Genomic DNA, 11989 nt, shown 5'->3' on the forward strand with positions numbered 1-11989 from the left:
GCCAGGATATCTTGGTGATCCTGGCTCAATTGATCCGTAATCCGGTTGCACTAAAGATGGATAGGGGGCAGGAGGATATGTTATGGTATAAATTACCATGGAGATTTATTCTGTGGAGCTAGCCTGCTCCAGACCAGGCTAAATTCCAGGATCTATTTAATCTCATCCCTAATGTCAGTCAGCAGTCACCACAAATGGAAACCAATAGTTATTTCACTGCTCACTATACATTGTTATCACATATAACTAGACCCACTGTTATTTAAACGTTTGTGATCATTAATTTCAATGATTTTGGATAAAAAATGATTTTTAGATGATGTTGCTATCATTAGATAATTTACAGTTTCCCATAGACTATAAGGCTATATATAAAATGATAGAATATTAGGGCCACAGAGGGGAAAAAAACACAAGTCATAATATTGTAACCAGTTGTTTTAAAGGAGGACAGTTGTTAAAATGACAGATGTGGGGCATTTCGTGAAATTGTACTTCAGTATGGTTTCATAAACAAAGACATGCTGATGTGCCAGAATATTAAGTATCACATTGTCATAAGTATCAAAACTGTAAAAACAATATGTAGCTTTTCTGCAGAAAGAACCAGCCTCATAAATTTATGACTTTATCCTTTTTCTTCAGTGTGGCCCTAGTACTCTGTCATATAAACAAATACACATTCCATATGAATATAAAAACACAATGTGTAACATTATGTTCCTTTATTGAATAAGGACAAAACAAAGCAGGTAAACCATCAGCTCCTTTCGAAACTGAAGTCACAGTGACTCTACAAGATGGAAAGCACAGAATCCAAGCATATTATACAAAATGATACATACACATTCAAAGGTCTGTATATAACACACCCTGCATGTCTGCACACTAAAATAAATGCAGGACAAATCCATACACATCAACTGAACAGACAAATGAATGGATGCAGTAGCCTCCCTGCAGCCTTGTATTACACACAGTATACCGCACAAACATCATAAGAGGCCAAATTCGTCAAAAAACGAACCCAAAAAAACCCAAATTCCTCTGCCACCGCAGGACATATTTAACCAAAATTGAAAGCACACATACTAACTAAAATAATTCAACACATATTGGTCCCTCAGCAGCCGACCACTGTCGTCATCAGGGAAGATTGCCGGATTGTCCCAGTCCATGGCTGGTGGCACTCTGGGGGCCCTCTCCTTCCTCAGGCAGGCCACATTGTGGAGGACAGCACAAGCCACAGTAATATCACATGCCCTAACAGGGCTGACCCTTAATTTGTGAAGGCAGTGAAAGCGTGCCTTCAGGAGGCCAAAGGTCATTTCAACTCTGGCCCTGGTCCTGGCATGGGCATGGTTGTAGGCCTGCTGTGCTTCCTGGGGGTCTGTGAAAGGTGTCAGGAGAAAAGGCTGGCAGCCATACCCCCTGTCTCCCAGCAACACACCAGAGAATTCACCTGTCAACACAAAATCTCATCATTACTACCTCATAAACACAGTGATATTCTTGACACAGCCATGATGGTTATAAATAGGGGTTGTGTGGCTTACCTTGTGATAGGCACTGATAGATTTCAGAGGCCCGAAAGATTCTGGAGTCATGGACTGAGCCAGGCCATTTTGCCACAACATTGCTGATCACACAGTCAGCATTGCAGACCATCTGAAATCATAAGATGAGGAATATTACACCAATCAATGCACATCACTGGCAATGCAGAGTGTTCGTCAATGGACAATATCAAAAAGTTATGTTCACCTGAACATTAATGCTGTGAAAGGATTTCCTATTCACAAAATCGGCCTCATGGGCACCTGAGGGGGCTTTTATCCTTATGTGTGTGCAGTCCACTGCACCAATGACATTGGGGAAACCTGTCACACAAAGTAATGAGTATCCTACTATGTGTTAACAGTTGTCCTGTAATTTGTAGATCCTCTTACCTGCAATCCTATAGAACTCCTCTTTGATGTCACAGAGTCTTCTGTGGCCAGGGAAGGAGATGAAGACATCTGCTAATGCTTTGATAGCCAGACACACACTCCTTATTGTGCGGCAAATTGTGGCCTTGTTCAGCTGTTCTGCATCCCCCACTGAGTACAGGAAGGCTCCACTAGCAAAAAAGCGCAAGGCCACACAAACCATTTGCTCCACACTCAGTGCATGGCTCCGTGCAGTGCGGTGCTTAATCCTGGGACCCAGTAGTCTGCATAGATACCTGATGCCATCTGCAGAAAACCTGTATCTTTCATATAGATGGTCATCAGGGAAGGCCAGTGGGTCCAACCGGTCCCTGAAGACCCTTTCTCGCCTGAAGGCTCTCCTCAGCACAAGTGCTTCTTCATCCACCACATCTCGCACGAATGGGCATGCCATTGTCAGAGCAGAAAGGAACACACAATTTTGGGCCTTCATATAGGCTAGTGGCCACACCTGGTGCTGGGGGGGTGGGCAAAAGAGGGCGATGCCTTATAACGATGACTTGGTTGTACTGATTGCTGGGAAAATAAAAAAAAACTTAGAAAGATGCCACCGTCCTGTGTGCTCACAATAAGAGCTCATATGTCATGGCTCACTTGACTTTACGAGAATATACCTAATTTTTATTTTGAGCTGTGTCATCTTCTTGGAGCTGGGGGAGGAAAGAAAAATAATGATTAATACATTTGTGTTACAGTTAGCATACAGTGTACATTGAAGGCATATCTCACCTCCCTCTCAAGTTTTTTTATTTCAAGGTCCAGTTTCCTAATTGTCCTCTTTTTTATTTCGGACTCCAGTGCAAGATTTTCCATCTTTTTCTTCTTGTACTGAATGTCTATGTCTGCCAGTTCTATTTGGCGCCGGAGGTGGTTGCCATACAACTTTCTGATAGCTTGTGAGCTCTGTGAACACAATACAATTAGCGCAGCTGGAATTTGGCAGGATGTGGTGTCCTTTTATTAATACGCACTATGTTGCCAGGCTGGTTTTCCCACTGTATAGCATCTGGGTCCTGTAAAAGAAATTAGATTTTTTGATTTTGATGAGGACTCCTCACCATTGTAGAGTAAATAGTACTTTCACAGTCTTAACATGATACCTCATGCCTTCTGGAATCCAGAGAGATGGTCTCCTCCTCATCATCGTCTCCATCATGTGCTGTTGCTGCTGCACTGGGGCCTTCACCCTATCACATTTAATCGGATTCATATTGAAGCTAGTAGACAAGACATGCCAGGCCTACAGTATGCCTTTGATGGAGTACTCACTGGATCAGCATCGTCTGGTGCTTGTGCTGGTGGCTCTAACAGGAACACAGTGCTGCCAGACACTGCAAGGCAATAGGTAAACCAAAGTCAGACAGTCCAAATTGATTCAATATGAATGTGGTTGTATCCCATGTAGAGATGGAAGGACATACCTTGAATGAAGCGGGTGGCATCTTGGGAGGAACCTATGCTCGTCTCTTTCCCCCCAGGGATCCCCTCTAAGACGGGCCTGCCTTTATTTAGCTCCAAGGCCATGTCCTCTGCTGGGGTAAGGTCAGCCTTTGGTGACCCACCACCCGTGCCTTGTCTGTGGGTATTCTTTTTCACTGCTAAAACAGTACAGACAATGTGTGAGCAGGCACCTTCTGGGTACAATATATGCTTGTGCTTTGTTAAATATTAGTCAGGGACCATACCATTCTGCAGAATGTTCTTGTATTTGATTTTGACCTGCTGCCATGTCCGTTTTGGCCCGTTCATGTTTAATCTACACACACACACACACACACACACACACACACACACACACACACACACACACATTTAATGGAGTCACACTGCAAAAAATTACTTGGTATTTTTGTCTTGTTTTCAGTAAAAATATCAAAAAATGTATCATAGCTTTATACAGTGTGATGGAGTTACTTTACACAATTTCACTCATATCTGCAGTGCATTTCAATTAAAAATTTAACCGTTTCATAATTACAGTACAACTGCATTTTTGGAGATGTGAATTAAATATTTGAATTGTAATTGTGATGTTTCAGCGGAGCGGTGAGTGTGTAATTGTGCACTACTTACGCATTCAGGCGGTCTGCAATACTTTGCCACGCTTTTTCTCTTTGCTTTATCACTGTGGCGGTGTTGCCTTTCTTCTTAATTATATCTTTTACCTCCTCGTATGCCTCCATGAGGATTTGTGCTTCCGACGGGGAAAAGTACGCGGCTCTAGTTGCCATGGTAAATCATTTAATCTGTGATCTGTGGCGGGGTCTATTTGAGTGAGCCGTGAGCGCGCACCTATCCAGGATTGGTTTCACCTGGCTTAATGAATCCGTGTCTGCTCATCCTGGCTTGGTCTTTGTGCAACCAATTAAGCCTGGACGCACATGTTTTTGGCTTCATTGAGCTCAGCTGAGTCATTTATCCCGGATGTCTTAATTCTACTTTTGTGCAACAGGCCCCTGGTCTCAGACTAGACGTAACATAGCAAATATAAATCCGGGACACTCAAATTAGTATGTCACGTTACATTTACATTTTAGTTATGCAGAGCGACTTACAGGAGCAATCACGGTTAAGTGCCTTGCTCAAGGGGACAAAGATTTTTTTAAAACATTTGGTTACATAAAACAGGTTACTTGAGGCAAAAACTAAAAAGGAGGGAGGTTGGTCAGGGTGGGGGCGTAGAAAAACAAACGTCTAGCAACCCAAAGGTTGCGTGTTCGAATCTCATCAGGGACCACTTAGGAATTTTAATGAATTAATACATACAAAATGTAACATATACTAAATGTATGGAGACAGATTTACATTTATTATGTTACGTCTACCCCAGAGTCCTAATTCTGGGCTCACAGGCGTGGGCTTGATTCAATCAGATCCTCCTTAACCCGTGATAACTGACAACTGCATAGCAGTTCCATTGTTTATTATTTAGGCGATGTTGGGGGTGTAACTGTGTTGGAGCTGTGAAATCAGCAAGTGGCTCCCATTATACCTATCGTGGACATTGACATTGGATGCACAAGTCACATTAGGATAAATCCCACGCAGCCTGTTACAAGTTCAAACACTGGAATGTGTGTTGTAATCTACACCTCAATTAGGCTGATATCAACCCTTATTATGTTTCACGATTTCCATAAAGCCTACACTTTCTCGTTCTGAACTTCTAACGCGAGAGGGATTTAAGGACGGATGTGGTTTCGTGACAATGACAAGAGCAGCCGCTCACAGATTTGATAGCTTCAACGCAGTTACACCTCGACATTGCCTAAATAATAACAATGCAACTGCTATGCAGTTGTCAGTTATCCTGGGTTAGCTCCAGAACTGATTGAATCTTAGCCTAAATTGAACATAAACTTCACTTCAGTTAGACTTAACATCCTCTACAGAAAGGCTTGAACCTCCTCTTCATCTCCTCAATTAAAAGCCCTTGTTTTTTTTAAAGGACAGAAAAAAAGGCTTGCTGCCGAGCTTTTAATGGAAGTCATTGCAGAATTCTAACTCCCGGGCACAAAGCTGAAATCATTGAAAAAAGCATCAAGGCCCTCTCACAGACATAGGGTTTTCTTTTTTGTTGTTTTTTATTGACATTGGCGCTTAAAAAAGGTAAAAGTTAAATAACAACAAGTTGACATTGATGATGTCACTATTGCAACCATTCCTTTCAGGGGTGGAAAATTATTATACACGAAACAAAACTAGTTTAAATTTGTTTTCAGGTCAGGCATTAGATTACTTTATATACAGAGGATTTTGTGCGTGTTCCATGTCAACGGATGACACCATTCTTCAGGCTCATTCAATGTTTTCAGACCAATCTCTATCACGTCCTCCTTGTCCTCTTAGAACTGGGAACAGAGCAGAGAGAAATGGAACACCTTCATAGCAGAGCTGCAAGTCCTACTTCACATATTTCTCCATGAATTTCTTGTGGAACTCGGAGCGCAGAGTGTCGTTGACAAAGCGTTTCTCCCGGCGTGCCTCATCCACTCCCTTTGCACAGTTCTTGAACACGACGTCATCATCCCACCTTAGAGAGAAAGAGACAGGAGAGGATGTAAAACAACAGTCATCCACAGCCATGCCCTAAGCAGTGGTGTGTGTGTGTCTCTCAACACCTTCTCTTGACGCTGAAGGCAGTCGGGGTGGGGACTATCTGTTGTTGCTGCTGCTGCTGCTGCTGTCCAGCCAGGTTGAGCAGAGGATTCCCACTAAGGATGTTCTCCATGCGGATCCTCTCCTCCTCTGCTTTCTGCTCCCGCTCCTGGCACAGGACACGAAACATGTTGGTCAGAGAGGACCAGGTGCAAAGCTCTCATTCGCTGAAGTATTGCTCTTAGCAACGCTTTCTGATTAGCCTTGATTAAAGATGGTTGCACACAAACACTGATCTAATAAAAAATTAAAATCTACAAAAAAGGTCAACATGTTTAACGCTAGAACTGCTAAAGCAGTCATTTGGACTGCTCATAAACTACAACTTAAAAAAAAATATATATAATAAATTTTACCCCCTTTTCTCCCCAATTTCGTGGTATCCAATTGTTAGTAATTACTATCTTGTCTCATCGCTACAACTCCCGTACGGGCTCGGGAGAGACGAAGGTCGAAAGCCATGCGTCCTCCGAAACACAACCCAACCACAACCCACTGCTTCTTAACACAGCGCGCCTCCAACCCAGAAGCCAGCCGCACCAATGTGTCGGAGGAAACACCGTGCACCTGGCTGCCTTGGTTAGCGCACTGCGCCCGGCCCGCCACAGGAGTCGCTGGTGCGCGATGAGACAAGGATATCCCTACCGGCCAAACCCTCCCTAACCCGGACGACGCTAGGCCAATTGTGCGTCGCCCCACGGACCTCCCGGTCGCGGCCAGCTGCGACAGAGCCTGGGCGCGAACCCAGAGTCTCTGGTGGCACAGCTGGCGCTGCGATACAGTGCCCTAGACCACTGTGCCACCCGGGAGGCCCAAACTACAACTTTTTATTACTCTAAAATGTTTGAAGTCATAATTTTTCCTAAATAAGTCTGTATAACACACTGTCGTTAGAATATTAATATCACAAACAGAACTGGAGCTATAACCAGTTTTAGGAGGGCAAGTCATTTTTTTTTTAAATGGGCCCAAAGGCACTCCACAAATAAAACTGATTGAACACTTGAATCTTTGTGTTTTTAAATATAGTCTACAATAACATAAACTAATACAAATACTAGTGTTATTTGAAATATATATATTTTTCAGATTCTAATGTTACCTAAGACCTTCATAAACACAACCAAATTATTATTTCTGCGATAGCATATATGAAATGTATTAATTACACCGTTAGAATGTTACAGTTCACATGATCAAATTATGTTCGATATTTTCAGACCTCAAAAGTGATCTAAATCAAAAATGATTTCACATTCCCCACAATCTGTTTTGTAACTCTAGCTAAATGCCTCAATCCCAAATGAATAGGTAAAATAGGCCGGATCTACACAACAGATGCTCATCTCTACATTAGATGACCTTTAAAGTCTGAAAATGTCAGAGATAATATCAAACAAAACAATCCATTCATTTAACAAGTCAATAGAGCCCTATTCGCTGCTCCTACTCAGCAACACCTGAAAAATATATTTGCACTTGGTTGGACTCAACTGGCGTGACTGACCCAGCAGCGATTGATTGTCTTGTAGCAACTTACCTTGCGTTCCTGCTCCTCAGCCCGCTCCTTCTTGATTTTCTCCAATTCAGCCAGCAGAGCCGCAGTGTCATCGTCATCACTGTCCTCCTCAGAGTCATCATCCTCCTCCTCATCCTACACCACAAAACAATGAAGGTTAGAGGCTGAGCTTTCAAAAAAAGCACAGACTTTAAGGTGACTGGTGGATGAACAGGTGGCACCTACATCAGTGAGAGGGTCATCTGCATCCAGGTTGGCAGCAGGGATTTGATCTAGTCTGGGCCTCTTAGAGGATGAGGATGTGGTGTGTTCTGAAAATTGAAAAGAGACAAACCACCATTTTAATGATGCTCGCTTGAATCCCCTGCAGATGACCTATGTCAACAAAACAAAACAAACTTTGGGCATAATAGTATGTCAGATGCAAAAATCCCATTGATCTTCTTTACACCCAGTTAAACACAGACATATTTTACGTTCAGGTCAAAATGTATCTCGGGTCTGGGTTTATTTGTATGCCTGGAGACTCACCTCTCGGTCCCCTCTCTCTAGTCTTCTCCCGGACAGCAACACGCTCCCTCTCCTCCAGCTCCCTGCGGAAGTCCCGGGCACGCACCTCCTCGGGGGCATCCTGGGTGAGCTGCCTGAGGGGATCACACAGGGAGACAGCACATTATCTTTAACCAGAGGGACCTGTTCCCAACTACTGGTGCAAGACTTAGCCATAAGGGCAAAGACTGATGCCAAGATGCCACAAGGATAGGTGGTGTTGTGTCACTCACCTGTACTTGATCTTAGTGTGACCAGGCAGATCTCGGCTTGAGTACTGTTTGGACAACGCACTGAGATCGCCCTCTCCCTTCCCTCTCCCTCCTCTCGCTGGCTCAAACGTCGGTCTCGCGGCTGTTGTCATTTTTGGTGGCTCTGTAATATTGTGTGAGTGTATTATTTACGGTTCACTTTGTTTATCCATTTAACTTGCTTTGGCAATGTAAACATGTTTCCAATGCCAACAAAGCCCATTGAATTGAATTATAGCTGGCTGGAACAGAGGGCAACAAATATAAATAGATTAAATATTTTATCAACATATTATGTCACGTTAACAGAAATCAATCCTTATTTAGCTGGCTAACGTTAGCTAACTCGCCATGAGAAAAACAACCCGGTGGAAGTCTGCGATGAATTAGCTAGTAGCCAGACACTAACGTTAGCTAGCTAACGTTACTTAATCAAAATATCCATATAGGCTTGCTATATAGTTAGCCAATAGACCAAGCTAGCTATATTAGCTCATTTACAAACGATTTCACCATTGTGTGGGTTTTATTATAACATCGGTATTGATTATTGCTGAGAAAACACCAACACACTTGTCTACGCTAACGTTAGTAGTTACTGTAGTGTAGCAAGCATTCTTACATGCTGCCAGCTAACGTTAGTGTGCTGGAAGAATAACAGTCATAAGGTAATGCAAGCTACAGGTTTACTAAAATAATATCATAACTAGCTATATTTCTCTTTCAAAAACAACTAGCTAATATGGAATAGTTTTCTGGAAATTTACCTTTTTCCTCACACTATCAGAAGAGAAAGGGCCCTTTGCTTTAGATTGTAGACGCTGTTATCACAGCTTATGAACAACGCCTACGGAACTCCGAAAGGTCAGACAGCAATATTGAAACGTGATTTTGCATTAGGCGTGTGAGAAACGTTTTTCAAATAGCCAAATTTTCATTCAATAGTTTCAGTGGTGGAAAAAGTACCCAATTGTCATACTTGAGTAAAAGTATAGATACCTTAATAGAAAGTTACTCAAGTAAATGTGAGTCAGCCAGTAAAATACTACTTGAGTAAAAGTCTGAAAGTATTTGGTTTTAAATGTATTTTTGTATCAAAAGTAAATGTAATTGCTAAAACATACTTAAGTATCAAAGGTAAAAGTATCAATCATTTAAAATTCCTTATATTAAGCAAAGCAGACGGCACCATTTAAAAAAAAAATTATGGATAGCCAGGGGCACACTCAGACATTATTTACAAAAATGCATTTGTGTATAGTGAGTTCGCCAGGCCAGAGGCAGTAAGGATGGCCACGTGTTCTCTTGATTAAGTGCTTGAATTTGACCATTTTCCTGTCCTGCTAAGCATTCAAAGTGTAACGAGTACTTTTGGTGGTCAAGGAAAATGTATGGAGTAAAAAGTATAATGTTTTCTTCGTGAATGTAGTGAAATAAAAGTAAAAGTAGTCAAAAATATAAATAGTAAAGTATAGATACCCCCCAAAAACTACTTAAGTAGTACTTTAAAGTATTTTTACTTAAGTACTTTACACCACTGCACAGTTTTTCGATCTCAAGAATGAGAAAGTGCTTTCCTCACATCCTTAAATAAGCATGCCCCATTCAAAGAATGTAGAACTAAGAACAGATATAGCCCTTGATTCACCCCAGACTTGACTGCCCTTGACCAGCACAAAAACATCCTGTGACGTTCTGCATTAGTATCGAATAGCCCCCGCGATATGCAACTTTTCAGGGCCCACTGCACCCAGGATAGGAAACACTGTTACCACCGATAAATCTACGATAATCGATAGTTTCAATAAGCATTTTTCTACGGCTGGCCATGCTTTCCACCTGGTTACCCCTACCCCGGCCAACAGCTCTGCACCCCATGCAGCAACTTCCCCCCCCGCTTCTCCTTCACCCAAATCCAGAGCTGATGTTCTGAAAGAGCTGTAAAATCGAGATTTCTACAAATCAGCTGGACTAGACAATCTGGACCCTCTCTTTCTAAAATTATCCGCCAAAATTATTGCAACCCCTATTACTAGCCTATTGAACCTCTCTTTTTTATTGACTGAGATCACCAAAGATTGGAAAGCTGCCGCGGTCATCCCCCTCTTCAAAGGGGGAGACACTCTAGACCCAAACTGTTATAGACCTATATCCATCCTGCTCTGCCTGAAAGTCAAGTTAACAAACAGATAACCCACCATTTCAAATCCCACCGTACCTTCTCCACTATGCAATCTGGTTTCCGAGCTGGTCATGGGTGCACCTCAGCCACGCTCAAGGTCCTAAACGATATCATAACCACCATCAATAAAAGACTGTACTGTGCAGCCATCTTCATCGACCTGGCCAAGGCTTTCGACTCTGTCAATCACCTCATTCTTATCGGCAGACTCAATAGCCTTGGCTTCTCAAATGACTGCCTCGCCTGGTTCACCAACGACTTCTCAGATAGAGTTCAGTGTGTCAAATCGGAGGGCCTGTTGTCCGGACCTCTGGCAGTCTCTATGGGGGTGCAACAGGGTTCAATTCTCGGGCCGACTCTTTTCTCTGTATATATCAATGATGCCGCTCTTGCTGCTGGTGATTCTCTGATCCACCTCTACGCAGACGACACCATTCGGTATACATCTGGCCCTTCTTTGGACACTTTGCTAACAAACCTCCAAACGAGCTTCAATGCCATACAACACTCCTTACATGGCCTCCACCTGCTTTTAAATGCTAGTAAAACTAAGTGCATGCTCTTCAACCGATTGCTGCCCGCACCCTCCCGGCCGACTAGCATCCCTACTCTGGACAATTCTGACTTAGAATATGTGGACAACTATAAATACCTAGGTGTGTCTGGATAGACTGTAAACTCTCCTTCCAGACTCACATTAAGCATCTCCCATCCAAAATTAAATATATTTCGCAACAAAGCCTCCTTCACTCATGCTGCCAAACATACCCTCGTAAAACTGACCATCCTACCGATCCTTGACTTCGGCGATGTCATTTACAAAATAGCCTCCAACACTCTACTCAGCAAACTGGATGCAGTCTATCACAGTGCCATCCGTTTTGTCACCAAAGCCCCATATGCTACCCACCACTGCAACCTGTATGCTCTTGTTGGCTGGCCCTCACTACATATTTGTCACCAAACCCACTGGCTCCAGGTCATCTATAAGTCGTTCCTTGGAAAAGCCCCGCCTTATCTCAGCTCACTGGTCACCATAGCAACACCCACCCGTAGCACGCGCTCCAGCAGGTATATCTCACTGGTCATCCCAAAAGCCAACACTTACTTTGGCCGCCTTTCCTTCCAGTTCTCTGCTGCCAATGACTGGAACGAACTGCAAAAATCTCTGAAGCTGGAGTCTTATATCTCCCTCTCTAACTTTAAGCATCAGTTGTCAGAGCAGCTTACCGATCACTTTACCTGTACACAGCCAATCTGTAAATAGCACACCCAACTACCTGACTAAATACTTTTTTGCCCCACTGTATTTCACCTCTATGGCCTATTTATTACCTTACCT

General features: G+C 42.9%; 2 protein-coding genes across 3 annotated transcripts; both read right to left on the minus strand.

Annotated features, from left to right (window-relative positions):
• Positions 1 to 689: 689 nt before the first annotated feature.
• Positions 690 to 5413, minus strand: LOC139537367 (putative nuclease HARBI1). 2 transcript variants are annotated; one of them, XM_071338590.1, is made up of 11 exons: positions 3674 to 5413; positions 3410 to 3586; positions 3258 to 3319; positions 3089 to 3175; positions 2960 to 3001; positions 2718 to 2891; positions 2603 to 2638; positions 1950 to 2504; positions 1765 to 1880; positions 1557 to 1668; positions 690 to 1462 (listed from the first exon to the last, which is right to left on the minus strand). In XM_071338590.1, exons 8-11 carry the CDS (start codon positions 2419 to 2421, stop codon positions 1092 to 1094), a joined length of 1071 nt encoding a protein of 356 aa, XP_071194691.1. In that variant the 5' UTR covers positions 2422 to 2504; positions 2603 to 2638; positions 2718 to 2891; positions 2960 to 3001; positions 3089 to 3175; positions 3258 to 3319; positions 3410 to 3586; positions 3674 to 5413; the 3' UTR covers positions 690 to 1091. The 2 variants fall into 2 exon arrangements, with proteins under 2 accessions (XP_071194691.1, XP_071194693.1); XM_071338592.1 differs by lacking the exons at positions 2603 to 2638; positions 2718 to 2891; positions 2960 to 3001 and having other exon boundaries at positions 1950 to 2119.
• Positions 5414 to 5553: 140 nt separating this feature from the next.
• Positions 5554 to 9417, minus strand: LOC139537368 (protein CWC15 homolog). Its single transcript, XM_071338593.1, has 7 exons — positions 9233 to 9417; positions 8448 to 8589; positions 8197 to 8309; positions 7891 to 7976; positions 7687 to 7800; positions 6110 to 6255; positions 5554 to 6021 (listed from the first exon to the last, which is right to left on the minus strand). The coding sequence occupies exons 2-7, from the start codon at positions 8576 to 8578 to the stop codon at positions 5892 to 5894; spliced, it is 720 nt and encodes a 239-aa protein (XP_071194694.1). The 5' UTR covers positions 8579 to 8589; positions 9233 to 9417; the 3' UTR covers positions 5554 to 5891.
• Between the last annotated feature and the right edge of the window lie 2572 nt (positions 9418 to 11989).

The sequence above is a fragment of the Salvelinus alpinus genome, chromosome 13 (genome assembly GCF_045679555.1).
Source record: "Salvelinus alpinus chromosome 13, SLU_Salpinus.1, whole genome shotgun sequence".
NCBI classification, from domain to species: Eukaryota; Metazoa; Chordata; class Actinopteri; order Salmoniformes; family Salmonidae; genus Salvelinus; species Salvelinus alpinus.

Excerpts from the sequence above, each read along its gene's own strand:
- LOC139537368 (XM_071338593.1), bottom strand. The coding sequence starts at position 8,578 with ATGACAACAGCCGCGAGACCGACGTTTGAGCCAGCGAGAGGAGGGAGA. Across the intron at positions 7,977-8,196 it reads TAGAGAGAGGGGACCGAGAG|AACACACCACATCCTCATCC; the intron begins GTGAGTCTCCAG and ends TTCAATTTTCAG. Across the intron at positions 6,022-6,109 it reads GCCTTCAGCGTCAAGAGAAG|GTGGGATGATGACGTCGTGT; the intron begins GTGTTGAGAGAC and ends TTTCTCTCTAAG.
- LOC139537367 (XM_071338590.1), bottom strand. The coding sequence starts at position 2,421 with ATGAAGGCCCAAAATTGTGTGTTCCTTTCTGCTCTGACAATGGCATGC. Across the intron at positions 1,669-1,764 it reads TTCACAGCATTAATGTTCAG|ATGGTCTGCAATGCTGACTG; the intron begins GTGAACATAACT and ends TTATGATTTCAG. Across the intron at positions 1,463-1,556 it reads CTATCAGTGCCTATCACAAG|GTGAATTCTCTGGTGTGTTG; the intron begins GTAAGCCACACA and ends TTGTGTTGACAG.